General features: G+C 59.5%; 2 protein-coding genes across 2 annotated transcripts; both read left to right on the top strand.

Annotated features, from left to right (window-relative positions):
- Positions 1 to 726: 726 nt before the first annotated feature.
- On the top strand, positions 727 to 6621 carry CDC34 (cell division cycle 34, ubiqiutin conjugating enzyme). Its single transcript, XM_060094815.1, has 5 exons — positions 727 to 1083; positions 3868 to 3954; positions 4040 to 4137; positions 4618 to 4752; positions 6374 to 6621. Exons 1-5 carry the CDS (start codon positions 907 to 909, stop codon positions 6585 to 6587), a joined length of 711 nt encoding a protein of 236 aa, XP_059950798.1. The 5' UTR covers positions 727 to 906; the 3' UTR covers positions 6588 to 6621.
- Positions 6622 to 9806: 3185 nt separating this feature from the next.
- On the top strand, positions 9807 to 15253 carry GZMM (granzyme M). Its single transcript, XM_060092438.1, has 5 exons — positions 9807 to 9867; positions 12923 to 13082; positions 14100 to 14235; positions 14404 to 14667; positions 15101 to 15253. Exons 1-5 carry the CDS (start codon positions 9807 to 9809, stop codon positions 15251 to 15253), a joined length of 774 nt encoding a protein of 257 aa, XP_059948421.1.
- Positions 15254 to 17344: the final 2091 nt, after the last annotated feature.

The following is a 17344-nucleotide window of genomic DNA, read 5'->3' as shown; positions in this document are numbered from 1 at the left end:
AGCTCAGCCCAAGGTGTTGGTGCAACTGTTGACTGCCCGGGTCACCTGCCAGCAAGGCCACCACAGGCCTCGAGTGCCACGCCCACCCTCGTGGGGAGCTGTCACCTGCGGGCGTGCAGGGATGGAGGCCAGGCCCCATCCCAACTCTCCGACCCAGAGCTGGGTGGGTGTCCGGGCCGGGGCGCAGCCAGGTCAGCGCTCTGGTAGGGTCGGGGTGAAGCCCCAGGGTGGGGTCAAAGTTCGGCCTGAGACGCGGGCACAGCCAAGGAAGGTCAGGTCTCTGGTCTGGGGTTCGGCCAGGACGGGTGCCGAGTCCACGCTGCAGAGGCGTGCCAAGTGGGGAGGGGCTGCGAGCGGCGGGACCCTCCTGGCTCCAGCGTCCCCGGAGAAACTGAGGCTCGGGACAGCTCCGCCCCGGCCCCGCCCCACGACGGGACGTCACAAAAAGGCCCCAAAAGCGCAGTGGGCTGAGCCTGGCGGCGCGGCGCAGCCCTGCCCGCGGCCCCGCGTACAGGGGTCCCGGGCGCTCGTCTGAGCTGGGGCGGTAGCAGCGGCCTCCCGGGGTGTCGGAAGCGGCAAAACGCCTGCGCGCGCAGCCCCCGACTCCCGGTGGCGCGCTCGGCGGCAGTGGTAGATATTGCTTCCCGGCTTCCCCCGCGGACGGGCGCGCAGGCGCGGTCAGGGCGGGGCGGAGCGCAGGCGCAGGCGCAGGCGCGGGCGGCGGGCGGCGGGGGCGGGGCGCGGAGGCTGGGGTGAGCGCCGGGCGGCGGTGCAGAGCTACTGGAGCGCCCGGCGGCTCCGGGAGGCGGTGCAGACGAAGAAGGCGGCCCCGACCCCGGCCCGGCCCGCGCCCCCACGGCCCCGCGGCCCCAAGCGCCCCTGGCCCCGGGCCCGTCCGCCGCCGCCATGGCCCGGCCGCTGGTGCCTAGCTCGCAGAAGGCCCTGCTTCTGGAGCTCAAGGGGCTGCAGGAGGAGCCGGTGGAGGGCTTCCGGGTGACCCTGGTGGACGAGGGCGACCTGTACAACTGGGAGGTGGCCATCTTCGGGCCCCCCAACACCTACTACGAGGGCGGCTACTTCAAGGTGAGCGGCGGGGTCAGGGGGCGGCGACCCCCTCCTCCGGCTCCTCGGGGCCCCTCCCCCACCTCTGCCTCCTGCCCCTGTCCGCTCCCCTGGCGGGACCCGTTCTCACTGTCTCTCCTCCTCACGGGGTTCCTTCCCTCTCCCTCTCCTCCTCGCGGGGCCCCCATCCTCTGTCCCTCCTCCTCCCGGGGCTCCCTCCTTCTGCCCTGCTGCCTGACCGCCTCTGGCGAGCTAGGGGCCCTCGGTCAACCCCTCTGGCCCTAGGAGTCCCCGAGAAGCGCCTGTTCCCTCTAAGGCCGCTTCATGTCCCCAGAGGGGAGGCTCGGGACCCTCCCTGTTTCTCTGGGCGCGACGCCCTTGCTTCTCCCAGCCTTTGGTGCCCGTCCCCCTCCTCCTGGCCCTGCCTGCTACCCGGAGCGGACAAAGAGGCCTCCCCAGAACCAGCCAGCACTGTTGGGAGGGAGGGAGGCCTGCCGCCTGGGGGCTGACTCGGCCACTGGCTCGGGTTCCAACAAAGGCCCGGATGGGGTTGGCAGCAGGGACCTGCTTGGAAAGCGGCCACCCTGGCCGATAGCAGTGGGCCAAGCCCTCTGGGCTTCATCCTGAGCCTTACGTAACCTGTTCTCTCCGGCCGTCGCTCCCACCCTCAGCCCTGTCCCCGGGAGCCACACCACAGAGCCCACCCAGGTCCGGCCTCAGAAGCTTAGGCTCTTCTGCGCCCCGACTGGCCTTTCTCAGGTTCCTCTGAGCAGGCGGCTTCTTGGGCCCCACGTCGCCTGCCCTGGGTCGCTTCTGGGCGCTCTGTGAGCGGGGAGGCCAGGGCTGTCCCGGGGACCGGCTGTGTTTCTGACAAGTGTGATGAGGACTCAGGCCAGAACCTGGACAGGATATGAGTCCAGATGTGGTCTTGGAAGGACCCCTCCCAGATCAAAGGACTTTGCTCCTTGAGCCAGACGGACAAGACAGGGGGTCTACTTGTAAGAGAAGCGGAGCCTGGGTCCTCAGCTGGAACACCCCCATTGCCGCCTGCCAAGAGCCCAGTGGCCAGGCTGGGAGGCCCCTGCTGTGGCGGGGCGGGGCGGGGCTGGCACTGCCCGGACAGATGTCTGTGTTTGCACTTTTGGCTAACATTTTAGCCACGCCTGCTCAGGGGCCTGGAGGGGGCAGGCTGGCCTGCTGGGGTGATTCTTGAGTTGAGATTCCCTCGTTGCTGGGGTGGGATGGGGGCATGAGCATGGACAGCCCTGGGCTGAGTTCTGATGTGGAATCCGTCTTCCCCGTGCAGGACACGGATTGGGGGCTGGTCCCCAAATGGTTTAACCAGCCCTCCTCCCCAGCCTCTTTTGTCTGCATCTGGGAGCAGCTGGCTGTGAGGATGAGGGCCCCACTCAGAGCTGGAATAGCATGAGTCCCACCCTGAGGCCAGGCCAGGACTCTGAGCAAGGGTGCTGGACTGGAAGGAAAGGAAAGGACGTGGGTTTCTGGCTATTGCCCACTGTTTGCAAGGGATTGTGGGTAGGACCTTCCAGGCTGGCTTTGGGGGGATGATCCTGTTATTCTAGAAACCTGGGCTAGGGAGGGGCGCCGCAAATCTGATCGCATTTGCCGCGAGGTTCTATTCTCGAGGAAGGCAGTGTGGGACCCACAGTGGTTCTGCCACCCTCACATCCTCCTGTTCTGATGTGGTTGGCTGGGGAGTGGGGGAACGATGTGGAAATACAGGGGCCGGAAGTGCCCGGGGAGCACCATCGCTTTCCAGCACCTTCCTCTCAGCCCGCCCAGCCTCACCCACTCCTCCTTACAAGCCAGAGGGGCTCCGGGCAACGTGTGCTGAGGGGTGCCCCAGAGACCTGGGTTGGGGAACCCCTCCACAGCTGCATTCTGTGTGCCCTCAGGCAAGGTACTCTCCTTCTCTGAGCCTCAGTTGGCACAGCGGTAAAGGCATCTCTGGGACTTGCTGGGTGTTTGGTGAGGGGAGGCCTGTCTCCCTACTCGGCTAAGGAGGCCTCAGCTGGTCTCTGTCTTCACTTAGAAACGCAGCCCTGGGCTTGGCGGGACCAAGGGGCAGGGTCTGAGGCCCAAGTTCCAGACTGACTTCAGGCCTCAGCACGTTCACTCCAGAACAGAGGGCCCTCCCCCGAGTGCCCCCAGCGCCCCCTGCCCAGGAGGACGACTCTCTAAAGATGGGGGTGCCTGCAGCAGAGATGTCCCACGTTGGCCCCGAGAGCCTGAAGCGCCACCAGGACCCCAGGGCTGGGGCTTAACCAGGCGAGGCCGGGGCATAGCTCTCCCTCGCGGCCCTCCCCCATCTGCCCGTGACCTTCCCATGTGCCTTCCTGACCCCCCAGGACTGACACCTGCGGGCAAAGAGCCTGTCCGCCTGGTGCTGACTCATCTCCGCCCCCGGCGCCTGCCCAGTGAACACCCGTCTATTTTAATCCTCCCCACAGGCTGGAGACTGAGGCTGGGAGCCCAGCGCGGTGCTTGGGCACGCGGCTCCTGGGGCTGGGCCCACCATGCTTCCTGGGGCCAGGGCTCTGGACCCCCCAGAGGCCTGGGCTGGGACGGGCCTGGAGCTGCACCCCGGCGAGTGACCACACACTCCCCCCCTCCCCGGCCACCAACAGCAGGGCAGGGACCGGGGTTGTCAGCTCAGCTCGGTGCCCCCGAGAAGCCCCCGGCCCGTGAGGGGCGCCGGAGGCAGGCGAGTCCCAGGCTGACCGCTGTGTGTGGTCTTGGGCGGCCTGACCCGGCCCTGGCTGAACCTCTGCTCTCCCCCACCAGGCGCGCCTCAAGTTCCCCATTGACTACCCCTACTCTCCGCCGGCCTTTCGCTTCCTGACCAAGATGTGGCACCCCAACATCTACGAGGTGAGCCTGCTCCTTCAGGGGGCGGGGGGGGGGGGGCGTGTGGACGGGAGCCTCATGGGTGCTAACCGCCCCCCGTGCCACACAGACTGGGGACGTGTGCATCTCCATCCTCCACCCCCCCGTCGATGACCCCCAGAGTGGGGAGCTGCCCTCGGAGCGGTGGAACCCCACGCAGAACGTCAGGTGAGGCGGTCGGCGTCGGGCAGGCCAGCCCTGGGGACGTGGGCGCGGGAGGACGCAGCTCCCTGTGGGGTGGCAGCGTCTGTGGGAGCCCCCATCCCTGCCGGCCTCTCCCCCATTTCCTACCATCCCTGCCCACCCACCTTCAGGAACGGTCTCTGGGACTCCTGTGGCCGTGTCTGCGTGCCCCTGGGGTCCCCCCTCCTTCCTCGAGCCCCAGGGAGCACAGCCCTTCCATCCCCTGGTGCTGTGCTCACCCTGAGCGGCCCGGGCACTCTCCTCCTCCCCAGGCTGGAGCGGGAATGAGTGGCATACGGGACCCACTCTCCAGGCCTTGGCTGTCCACCCACGTCCCGTCCCAGGAGCCCGGCACGCAGCAGAGGGCAGGTGGAGGGTGGCGGACCGGCTCGGGGCATGAGGCTCCCGGGCAGGCAGCCCCTGGGCCGTGGACCCCCCCACACCAACTCCTGCTGCCTCCCCTAGGACCATCCTCCTGAGCGTCATCTCCCTCCTCAATGAACCCAACACCTTCTCACCGGCCAACGTGGACGCTTCCGTGATGTACAGGAAGTGGAAAGAAAGCAAAGGCAAGGACCGCGAGTACACGGACATCATCCGGTGAGTGGGCCTGGGGCCTGGGGAGGCAGGGCGGCCCCTCTTGAGCCCTCCTTCTCTTGCCGGAAAAGCTGGGGTCTTTCTCTCGTGAAGCGTGTGGTCCACATGTGTACTGTCGTGTGTGAACGTGCCATGTGTGTGTGCGTGTCTCACATGCGTGGCGTGTGGGTGCGTGCACCTCACACAGAGATAAACACCCTGGTGTCCGCCAGGATCTAGCAGGGTCTTGCCACATCCTTCTGCTTTGACACTGAAAGGGCAGAGATCCCACCGGTACCCCCCATCCCCCGTGTATGTGGACCCTGCTTGCTGGGGCGTGCACGCATGTGCGTGGCCCCGTGCTTTGCCCCACGCGGTCTCCTCCGGGACTGTGCTGTGCGGGGTGCTCCATCATTTCACCTAACGGGAGTGAATGTCACAATTTTGAAACTTCGAACTTGGAGTTATTCTCTAAAGGCAGCAAAGCCGTGTGGTATGAGTATGTTTAGGAAATAACTTCTTTTACGAAAAGTCAGTTTCTCCTGGTTATAAAAGCGGCGCATCACTTAGGAGTTTGCCAGGGTGAACTTCTCTCATTTCTGTTGTTTTCTGTTTTCCCCCGTGAACAGGCAGGTGCCCGGCCTTGCAGGGGAGTCTGTGCGAAACATTCCCCAAGGGCCTGCGCTCTCTGCCCTGTTGTGTTTGTTGTGTCCCATGAGCTGCTCTGGGAACCCTGGGGTTTGTGACTTGTTTCATGACAAACTAAACGCTTCACTAAGTCTCCTCCCAAGCGGTTTTTAGTCTGTCATTTGCCTCTTGGAAAAGAGAGTAGGTCAGACACGTGTCTCCATGATGACCCAGGCCCCCCCCAGGCCCAGTATTCACCCGGGGAAACAGTTCTCGTCCTCACCTGCATCCAGGCGCATGCTCACCCACCGTGTCCGCGCAGCTGTGGGGACCTGTGCCCGTGGGCCGGCTGCGCGACCCCACGGCGGGAGCTCCAGAAAGCCCACCGACACCGTCGGGTGGTGGGACCCCAGGCGCAGCAGGCGTGGTCAGAGCTCCCGCCGGCTACTGTCAGTTGGATAAAGCTCCGGACAGGAAAGCGCGTGCAGGGGACACCGGTGCTGGTGATAGGAAGACGCTCAAGTACAGAGAAGAGAGGACCCGGGACCCCGCCCCGGTGTGGATGTGCGAGCGTCCCCTGGGGCTGCTGAGCGACCCCGCCCACCCCACCCGCCACCCTCCACCCTGCCCCTCGCCCACTGACCCAGCCCAGCACCATGGCTGCTCCCACTTCACCTGACCTCGGTGGCCAGGGCCGACCTGCGCTTCTCCTCCTGATGAGCCCACACCCTCCCTGTGTCTGCACAGCCCTTATCCTGGTTCAGAGCCCGCGTTCCACCCCCTCCCGCGTGCGTGTGCTCGTGTCTGTGTGTGCGTGTGTGAGCAGAGGCCCGTGCACACATGGGGGCCGTGAGCGGTTGGGCCCCTCTGCTCTGCTCCGCCCCCTGCCCCGGCCATCCTGTCGCTGGCCCCCGTGGCCCGGCCATCACCCCGGTTGTCCTACGCTGTTTCACGGGAGCGAGCGCGGGGGCCCCGGGGCTGCTGGCTGCAATGAGGCAGACCCCGCTTCTCCCTGCAGGAAGCAGGTCCTGGGGACCAAGGTGGACGCGGAGCGGGACGGCGTGAAGGTGCCCACCACGCTGGCCGAGTACTGTGTGAAGACCAAGGCCCCAGCGCCCGACGAGGGCTCGGACCTCTTCTACGACGACTACTACGAGGACGCCGAGGTCGAGGCTGAGGCCGACAGCTGCTTCGGGGACGACGAGGACGACTCGGGCACCGAGGAGTCCTGACACCATGTCTCCACAAATAAACTTACAGATTTTACCTCAGCCGCCCACTCTCTGCCGCCGCCACTACCTCCGGACACTGCGTCCGCCCTGTTCCCTCCGCCTCCGGGGAGGCCGCTGCGCTCGCGGCCCCGCGTGGGCCGGACGCCGCGGACGCAGCTCGGGGACCCTGGCCCGCCCGCCCCACCCACCAGCTGGAGCCAGAGACTCGGGGTCCCGGCTTGAGAGCGGACAGATTGACTCGGGGTCACCTCTTCTCTCTGCTTGCGGTTGTTTGGAATCTAAATAAAGCGACTTTATGAGAAGTCCGAGGACCAACCTCTCCTTGGCCATGAGGCCAGTGGGGCCCAGGCGGGGACGCAGGCCCTGGTGCCATGCATGTGACCCGAGACAGGCAGGCGGCAGCCGCCCCTCCGAGCCTGGAAGCTCCCCAGGGGTCTCCTGTCAGGTTTGCTGATTTGGGGGGAGGGGCCGCAGAGACTGGGGTCTGGCCAGGCGGGGGCCTGGGGTGTGTTCTTGGGGCTGAGGGGTGGCCCCGGGGGTCCAAAGCCCCAGCTCCTGGGCAAAAATAAAGTTTTATTGGAATAAAGCCACACCCATTTCTTCCCCTACGTTTGGCTGCTTCTGAGTGGCAGCTTTAGAACTGAGTGATTGCAACCTAGCATCTGGGCCAAAAGCCAGAAATACCGTCTGGGCGTTTATGGAAAAGTTTGCCCCGCCTGCCACCACCCTTGGGCCTGTTGGTCCAGCCCCTCTGCTCCCCTGGGACCCCTTCTCCCCGTCCCCAGGCTTCTGTAACAAACAGATCCAGACTCGGTGTTCACCCTTCATCACACTCGGCTTGTGTGGGTCGGGGTCACATGGGTGTGGGGAGGGAGGGGGTGCATGTCCCTGCCCCACCGCCTAGATGACTGGAGCCTCAGGGCCGGGAGGATGAGGGCCCAGGAGCCAGGCCAGTGCCCACCAGCCTCAGGGTCACATGGTGCCACTTGCCCTGCACAGGACAGATGGGAATAGGCGTGAGCCCCCAGACCCAAGGGGAGGGGTCGAGGACCCACCCTCTAGGGAGCGTCTGAGGATGGAAGCTGGGGTGTAAACGCCCAGCTCTTGTCCCCAGATCCAAAGGAGCTTGCGCACACAGTTGCCTTGCACCGGGGCCTCGGGATCCTGTACTCCCATCCGGGGGCCTCAGCGTTGCGTTTGTCTGGTTCAACGTGGATTTCAGGTAAACAAACTTTACTCTAAGATCATCCCATGTAATGTTCGGGACGTAATCATACCAAAAAGTTACTTGTTGTGTATCTGAAATTCATCTCTTAGTTGCCAAAATATGACACCCTCCCCTGCCCCCCAATACCAATGAAACCTACTTCCTGGGGTTATTAGAAAGATTAAACAAGGTAGGACTCGTGAACACCCTATAAATACTCATTTTTCTTAAACTGAACCTTGGCCTCACAAGCCCTCCTGGGTGAAGACAGCTCTAGCTTCGTGTGCCAGACGCAGTCAGAAGAGAGGTGGACAGTTTGCATCTGGCCTCAGAGCCCCAGCATCGGGGTGATCTCATCTGCCTCTGTGACCCATTTTTCAGCCAAGTCTTCTTTATTTATCACAACTCTTTCAGTATCAGAGGGAAAAACGCTTGACTCATCACACTGACTCAAGTGCAGGAGAATTTCACTGGCTTCCTTGACTGACAGGGCGGGGGTTTCAGGCACAGCTGGAGCCAGGTGCTGGCTGTGCCCTGACTCTTGTCTCCCCCTACCTGTGGTCAGCAGAATAACAGCTCTGAAAACGTCCATGCCCTAATCCCAGCATCTCTGTCTCTAGATGCTAGAAAAGGCAGGAAATAATTCTCCCCTGGAGCCCCAGAGGAACCAGTCCGGCCCACACCTGGATTTTCATCCCATGAAGCCCATTTCCTGCTTGCAGCCTCCAGAACTGTGAGAGAGTAAGTTTGTGTGGTTTCAGGCACTGAGCGTGTGGTCAGCTTCCTCTGTGTGGGCCTCATTCTCAGGTGGATGCCTCTCGCCTTGGGCCCACCCACACCCAGGGTGACATCTCTCCAAGTCGAGCAGAGAGTGAGGGCTGTCTGAAAAGTTCCAGAAGAAATGCGGGCCACAGTCTTCACTGAGCTGGTTTAGGGCTTAGGGTGGCCCTCTGCCCTGAACCAAACCCTGTGGCTAGGGGGTACAGGGTGTACTCTGATTGGCTGGTCGGGGTCACGTGGTGTCGGGGAGCAGCAAGGAGAGGGGTGGACTGAAGGAGGGAGGACCTAGCTGAGCCTGGCTAGGACCCTCGGATTTGCAGGAGCCCCCCAGGTACTCATAACACACAAGTGTTCATACCATCTTTCTTAAAAATTGCCAAAATCTAGAAGACCCCAGATGTCCATGGACAGATGATGGATAAACACAATGTGGTCCAGGGAATTCCCTGGCGGTCCAGTGGTTAGGACTCTGAGCTTTTACTGCTGAGGGCCTGGGTTCAACCCCTGGTCGGGGAACTAAGGTCCCGCAAGCCCCGTGGCATGGCCAAAAGAAAAACAAAAAACAAAAACACTAAACAGTGTGGTCCAGCCAGACAGTGGAATATTATTGAGCCTTAAAAAGGAAGGAGATTCTGACACCTGCTACCACAGGGATACACCTTGAGGACATGATGCTCAGTGAGAGAAGCCAGACACAGAAGGGCAAATGCTGTCTGATTCCACTCACGGAGGGTCCCTGGGGGAGTCAGAGCCACAGAGACAGGAAGTAGATGGTGGGGGCCAGGGGCTGGGGGACAGTGCGGGGAGTCAGCATTTCATGGGGACAGAGCTTCAGTTTGGGAAATTGAGAAAGTTCTAGAGATGATGATGGGCTGGCTGCACGACAGTGGAATGTGCTCAATGCCAGCAAGCTGTGCACTTAAAAATGGTTAAAATGGTGAATTATGTGTGTGTATTTTGCCACAATAAGACAACAGGGCAGGGAGATAATCCCACTGAAACCACAAAACACCATGTGTGAGATGGGAGCTGGAACATGATGGGACAGTAGATGCTAATGAGGGTTTCTCATCAGTTTTTCAAGTGTGATCGTGGTGACGGAGTTTTGTCTTCAGAGAATCTGTATCTTTTAGAAGCACTTTGGGTGAGGTGGAACCAGCCAGAGCTGTGAATGTCACCTCCCCAACAGGAAGGGTGGGTGTGGGCGGCGCTGGGGGCCTGGGGCCAGCATCATGGAGGCCCCGCGATCCCCGATGCTGCTGCTGCTGGCAGTCCTGGGAGCCCTGTGGGCAGGTGAGTGTGGTGGGGAAACTGAGGCCCAGAGCTGTGGCACCTGGGGTCTGGGGGTGGGAGAGAGGGCATGGGGCATCAGAACAGAGACTAGAAACAACTCCCCTGTCCTTAGAAGGGACCTCACTGAAGACATGTTGGCTGCCCCAAAAGCACAAGGCGGCTTTCCTTGAAACAGCCTTGAAAAGAGATTGTGGGGTAAGGAAAGAGCAAAAGGCCGAGGATGCCCGCCGTCCTGGGGGCTTCTTTTCTGACAGTATGTGAGAATCCATTCCCTTTTGCTGGAATATTTCTGGAAGGAGCCTCCAGAGCTGGGAGGCATGGAGGGAGGGAAGGAGTTTTACTTTCCCGCAACAGTTTTGTGCGGGGCACGTGGATGACCTAGTGAGAAGATGATAAAAATTTTTTTAAATGGGAGGGATGTGGGACTTCCCTGGCGGTCCACTGGTTCGGACTTGGCCCTGTCACTGCCAGGGCCTGGGTTCAATGCCTGGTGGGGGAACTAAGATCCCACAAGCCTGAAGGTGTGGGGAAAAAAAAATGGGGGGGGCATAAATTAGGCGTTTGGGATTAACAGATAGACAGTACTATATATAAAAGAGATGAACAACAAGGTCCCACTGTTTAGCACAGGGAACTGTATCCAATATCTTATAATAACCTAAAATCGGAAAAGAAACTGAAAAAGAATATATATCTATAACTGAATGACTTTGCTGTACACTTGAAACTAACACAACATTGTAAATCAACTATACTTCAATTTTTTTTAAAGTGAGACAAGAAAAAGCATTTAAAAAAAAAAGTGTGGGGCTTCCCTGGTGGCGCAGTGGTTGAGAGTCCACCTGCCGATGCAGGGGACGTGGGTTCGTGCCCCGGTCCGGGAAGATCCCACATGCCGCGGAGCGGCTAGGCCTGTGAGCCATGGCTGCTGAGCCTGCGTGTCGCATCTGGAGCCTGTGCTCTGCAATGGGAGAGGCCACAACAGTGAGAGGCCCTCTTACCGCAAAAAAAAAAAAAAAAAAAAAGTGTGAAGAGGGCTGCTAATGGCACGGGGTCCCTTCCTGAGGTGATCATCTCACAGCTCAGTGCAGTGGAGGCTCTGAAAGTTTAGCAGGTGGATTGAGGGTCTGTGAGTTTTATCTCCAGTAGCTGTTAGGACTTCTAAGTGAAGCCTGAGGGCGAGGCAAGCCCTTGGGGCAGAGGAGAGGCCCCATCAGGACAGATATTTTCCATTCTTTTCCTTTTGACTTAATTCTGCTCTTACAGAGAAGTCAAGGGAATCATGCAGATAACTTCCATCTTCTCTTCCCTAAATTCCTCAGTCATAAACATTTGGCTTCAGTTGCTTTATCATCTCCTCCGCTCACATCCCGCCCCTGGGTGTGTGTGTAAAATATAAATAGGTATGTTTATCATTCTTTTTCTAAGCCCTTTGAGAGTGGGCTGCAGACGTGCTGCCCCTCACCCCTAAGTGCTCCAGCGAGTGTTCCGAGAACAAAGACATCCCCTTATGTGACTGGTAGATTCTCAGCATCCTTCCTATCCGCTCACCTACAGACCTTATTCCAACTGTCGCCACGGGGTCCTCTGCGGGTCACTGCGTCGTCCTGCTGTCCTCGGTCCCTGCGCTCTGGAAGCGTCTCCATGTCCCCCAGGTCCTCTGGCCACTGCGGGCCTGTCAGCTGCGTCCCCAGACTGGGCTCTCGTGGTGCAGTTTCCACAGGAACCACAGAGGGGGCTGTGTTCGCCCTGTCCTGGTGGATCCCCTCGGCTGCTTGGAGAAGCTGAGGTTCTCTGGGCTTCTCCAAAGTGAAACCCAGCGTTTCTCCTTGTAGTTGTCTTGAAGGGAGACTTTGGGACTCTGAGGGTAGAGCGTGCTCCTCACACCTCACCCTCGAGCTGGATTCACAGGATGTGGGGCAGATGCAGGCTGTTTGCCCCCCAGCAGCACGCAGGAGGCAGGGCGTGCTACGTATGTTTATACACAACTCCAGCTTGCGGGGGCAGGAGACCACAGCCCAGAGAGTGAGGCAGCCTAGCCAGGGTTGCCCAGCGGGGAGTGACGGAGCTGGAATTTGAGCCCCAGCTGCCTGCCTTCCCAAATCATGAATGCTCAGCCAGAACCGGCACCTGGCGGCGTGAGATGGAAGGTCGGCGGTGGTGGGCATCCCACTCTTCTGGCCTGGCTGGATGACAATAGTTCCGTGATCAGTTGGTAACCCAGCAGGATAGGAACCCAACCATCCACCCCTATCCTTTCTCCCTCCCTTCTTTCCTTCCTTCGTTCTATCCATCCATCACCCATCACCCATCATCCATCCATCATCCATCTATCCATTTGCTGAGCATATATTGTATTAGACCTGTTGTGAACAAGACTGGCACAAGGCCTGTCCCTGCATCACTCATAGGCTAGTGGGAATAGACAGGCAACGAGCAAGTGTGTGGGATACGACACCAGGGTGGGGTGAGTGCTTGGAAGAGAACAGAGCTGAGTAAGGGGAGGAGGTCTCTGAGGAGAAGACTTTTGAGCCAATACCAGTGAGACAGCCAGATTTGGGAATGTCTGGGGGAAATGCACTCCAGGCTTCCAGAACAGTACATGCAAAGGCCCTGAGGTGGGAACGAGGGCAGTGCCCTGGAAGAACAGCAGGGAGACCCCAAGTGCTGGAGTGGGTGAGGGCGAGTGTGAAGGAAGCAGGGTCAGCTGATGTGTGTCTCGTGGGTCATGAGGAGTTTAGATGTTTAAAGCATGATGGGGAATCCCAGGAAGATTTTGAGCTGATTCACATTAGAGCACTTTTTATCCTTTTAATTCATGATTGGTTTTAGAACAATTTTTATAGCAGCTTTATTGAGATGTCATTCACATACTGTACAATTTGCCCATTTAGACGATACAATTCAGAGAATTTCAGTGCATTCAGAGTTGTGCAACCAACCCCATAGTCTAATTCCAGAACATTCCATCCAGGGCTGCAGAGCTGGAGTTGCAGGGTCATGGCAGGGGTGGGGCACCTAGCCCTAACCTGGCTTTTTCTCTCCCCATCCCCAGGAGGCAACACGTTTGAGACCCACATCATTGGGGGTCGAGAGGCTGCCCCCAACTCACACCCATACATGGTCTCGCTGCAGAAATCCGGCTCGCACCTGTGTGGGGGGGTCCTCGTGCACCAGCAGTGGGTGTTGACAGCTGCCCACTGCCTGACCCATCCGTGAGTGACCCTGCCCTGCCCCACCCCCACCCCCCCAGGTGTCCCCAAATCTATCCTGTCGTCTCCACTCTCACCTGAGAGATTTAAGCCAACTGTAGCATTGTAGGGGGTTCCCCTTGCCCTCTGCAGTGATTGCTGAGGCATGCGTATGTGACATTGACCTTAGGCGTGTGTATGTGACATTAGGCTGTGAGGATTCCTGGGGATGGTTTATCTGCTACAACAAAGCATCTTCCAAGTGGACAGAGTCAGGCCCCTTGTGACACCCAGGAGTGTATCTCCCACCTGTGGCCATGTGGACAGAGCTGGTCTATGAGGGTGGCAGGGCCAACATGGAGAGGAACCTGGGTCCCTGATGCCATTGTGAAGCCACCAAATAAGCCCATCCCAGAGCTGCCCTACCTCTGGTCTGGCCAGTAACAAAGACCACAGATCAAACTGGGTGAAATACCCAAAAGGGATCTGTTGGTTCATGTAACTGAAAACGCTAAGAGGAGGCAGCCTTCAGGCATGGCTTGATCCAGGTGCTCCCATGAGGCGCTCAAAAGCTTGCCTGTCTCTCAACTCTGCTGTCTTGCCCCCTGGCCACATTATCAGGCAGGCTCTCTCCCATGGTGGCAAGGATGGCCCCCCTTAAGTCCTGTAAAAAGAGCTTCTTCCTCTCTAGTTTGGGCAAGTTTATGAGGATAGGTACCTATGGGCCCAGCTAGGTCACTGCCAGCCTCTGAACAAATCACTGATCTTGAGGCATAACATAAGCGCTGTCTGGACCCCCAGGCTGGTGGTGGGGGCAGGGAGGGTCAGCATTTTTAAGACACACGCAGCACAAGCCCCTGGCTGGGCCGAGCCTGGGGAGGGGTGGGAGCAGGGAAGGCTTACTGGAGGAGGTGGGGAGAAGAACGGACTGAGCAGTAGCAGGGGAAGGACCGCAGAGAGAGGCTGGGTGAGGGGGTGCGGGACACCAAGTGCCCCTGAGGCTGCAGGGCTGCCACCCACACCCTAATCCTGTGCCCCCAGGACACAGCTGCTGAGGCTGGTGCTGGGGCTCCACATGCTCGGAGACCCTGGCCTTACCTGCCGCATCAGGAAGGTGGTCCTGCACCCCGAATACAAGCCAGCCCCCGACCTGAAAAATGACCTCGCGCTGCTTAAGGTGCTGCCCGTGGGAGAAATGGTAGTTCCAGGTCCCCTCCCTCGGTGTGGTGTTCTCCTCCCCCAGGGTCCCCTCCCTCATTGCCCATCCCCCATGTTCCCCTCCCCCAAGGTCCCCCCCCTCCCAGGGTCCCCTCCTGCACTTACCTGCCCCTTTCTGTCCCTGTAGCTGGATGGGAAGGTGAAGCCCAGCAAGACCATCCGGCCCCTGGCCTTGCCCCGAGGACGCCAGGCAGTGGCTGCAGGAGCGCGGTGCAGCGTGGCCGGCTGGGGTGTGACCCACCAAGGTGGGCAGCTGACCAGGGCGCTGCAGGAGCTGGATATGTATGTGCTGGACGCCAGGATGTGCAACAACAGTCGGTTTTGGCACGGTGGCATCAGCCCCCGCATGATCTGCCTGGCAGCCCACTCCAAGAACCAGGCCCCCTGCAAGGTGAGGGCGCTGGGGGGGGGGGCACCTCATCGGCCAGCAGCTGAGCACCCAGGCAAGCCCCAACTCTCCCCGGGCCCTGCTCCCTCCATTCCCTGGGGGTCCTGAAGGTTGGCACGAGCGTGAACCCATTTCTCAAGTGCAGAAACTGAGGCACAGAGAGGTTGCCCATGGTCACATAGCCAGCGGCAGAGCTGGGGTTTGAACTCCAGCACCCAGGAAGATCAGGGCATAGATAGAGCATGTGCAAAGGCCCTGCGGTGGGAAGAAGGAGCAAAGAGAGTTGAAAGGAAAGGAAGGGAGGAGGGAATGAAGGAGGTGGGGGGAGGGAGGGTGCAGGGAGAGGGGGGCAGGGTTCTCTACCCTGGAATCAGCCTCCCGCCCCCGACCTCCCGCGGCGGGCAGCAAGGTGACTGGTGCTCTGTTGCCTTGGCAGGGGGACTCGGGAGGACCCGTGATGTGCAGCAGAGGCCAAGTGGCTGGAATCCTGTCCTTCAGCTCTAAGGTCTGTACCGACATCTTCAAACCCCCCGTGGCCACAGCCGTGGCCCCCTATACGTCCTGGATCAAGAAGATCATCGGCCACTAGCGGCCCACCTCCCTAACCCCACCCTCCAGAGGTGGCCCGACTCCCCTTCTGTGCGCCAGCAGGATTGCAGGGAGGGGCGGCCAGGGGCCTGCATGTGTCAGGGGACCAATAAACTGTAATAAGGAAATGGCATGAGCCGGCCTGGATTCTGCCTCTTGCTGGGGGGGTGGGCGGGGGGGATGAGGGTTCCCTATTTACAAAACAGAGGTTGCGGGTTTGAGGCTTCCCAAGCGGCCCAGCAGCTAGCGAGGGCCCCAAGGGCACCTGGCAGGGGGCAGCGCTGGCCACTGGGTTCCAAAGCCAGATTCCCTCTGGCAGGGGGTGGGCTGGGCACTGGGGAGCCAGAGGGAGACACTGAGGAAGCAGCCAGGGATCTTCTTCCCCCTCTTTTTTTTCTTTTGGTACCGCCTTTATTGAGATATAATTCACATGCCATACAATTCACCCTTTTGAAAAGTGTGTAATGCAGTGGTTTTCGGTACATTACCAGGGTTGTGCAACCAGCCCCTCTGTCCAGTTCTAGAACATTCCATCACCCCAAAAGCAACCCCATCCCCTCCCCCAGCCCCTGACAACCAGGAATCCACTCTCTGTCTCTGTGGTTTTGCCTGTTCTGGATGTTTCCCATCAATGGAATCATACCCTGTGTGTCCATGTCTGGCTTCTCTCACGGAGCATCGTGTCCTCAAGGTCTGTCCATGTGGTAGCGAGTGTTGGGGCTACTGAGTGACGTTCCTGGGTGTGGAGGGACATGTGTGTGTATCTGCTCACCTGTCCGTGGACACCTGAGCTGTTTCCACCCTGGCTGCTGTGGCCATGCGTGCAGAGGCGCATGTGTGGACGTGTGTTTTCAGTTCTCCCGGGTGTGCACCGATGAGGGAGAGCTTGCTGGGCCACGTGGTGACTCTCTGTTGAACAGTTTGTGGAACTGCTGTTTTCCAGCAGAATCTTTGACTTTTACTATGAAAACCTCAAACACATAGCCACGTTGAAATAACTGCACAATGAACACCTAGGTTCCCACCATGCAGGTTCTGCCAGGAGCAGGTGATGTGCCTGCTTCTTGGTCCACTGTCCGTCCGTCCGTCCGTCCATCTGGCTTTCTTGCATCTCACAGCAGACAGACACTGCCCTGTGGGGACACGGCCGGGATTGCGGGGCTTATTTAGCGCCCTGTCTCTCCCTCCTACACGGCGGAATGCACAAATCTCACTCAAGGATTTGCTGCTCCGACGGCAAGGACAGATGTGAGCAGCCCAAGCCCTGCAGCATTCACATCCCTGACCCCAGAAGATCGCTCAGCCCCTCACAGGCTTGTCTTTTTTTTTTTTTTTTTTTTTTTCTTTTGCGGTAGGCGGGCCTCTCACTGTTGTGGCCTCTCCCGGTGCAGAGCTCAGTCTCCAGACGTGCAGGCTAAGCGGCCATGGCTCATGGGCCCAGCCGCTCTGCGGCATGTGGGATCTTCCCGGACCGGGGCACGAACCCGTGTCGCCTGCATTGGCAGGCGGACTCTCAACCACTGCGCCACCAGGGAAGCCCCACAGGCTTGTCTTGAATGGAGCTTTTGCATAGTTACTACAGCACATGGGTGAGAAGTTAAAAGGACAAAAAGCCGCCAAGGGAAAAAAGTGCCCCACGTCATCCATCGATAACCTTTTTCCCAGGAAGTAACTGCCTCTGGTGCCTTCCGTCCTCATCTGAGGGTTTTCTAAGCAGGAAAGGCCACTGCTCAGGCAGCCAGCCTGGCACTGCCTCAGCCCAGGCCAGGGAACAGCTCCTGGCCCCCACCTGCCGCCCGTATCCGCTTGTCTGGGCTATGGGCCCAGAAGTGGAGTTTGCCCATCAGAAGGCAAGGGCTTTTCCCCTTTGGTGATGGCAGTAGAATTTCTTGTCTGCTGAGCACAGACTGAGTTCCAGGCCTCCTGCAAAGTGTTAAGATGCTTTAGGAAACCCTTGCCATCTTTATTCCGGAGCCAGAGAGAAGGAAGGATGAAAAGGAGGAGGAGGACGGAGACCACCCACCTTCTCTCTCTTTTTTCTTTTCCAAACTGCTAAAGCTTCTTTATCTTTTTTTTTTTAATAGCCTTTATT

This window comes from Mesoplodon densirostris, chromosome 3 (assembly GCF_025265405.1).
Source record: "Mesoplodon densirostris isolate mMesDen1 chromosome 3, mMesDen1 primary haplotype, whole genome shotgun sequence".
In the NCBI taxonomy this organism is placed as follows: Eukaryota; Metazoa; Chordata; class Mammalia; order Artiodactyla; family Ziphiidae; genus Mesoplodon; species Mesoplodon densirostris.
The sequence above is the reverse complement of the archived record's forward strand: the minus strand, read 5'-3'. Positions and strand labels throughout refer to the sequence as shown.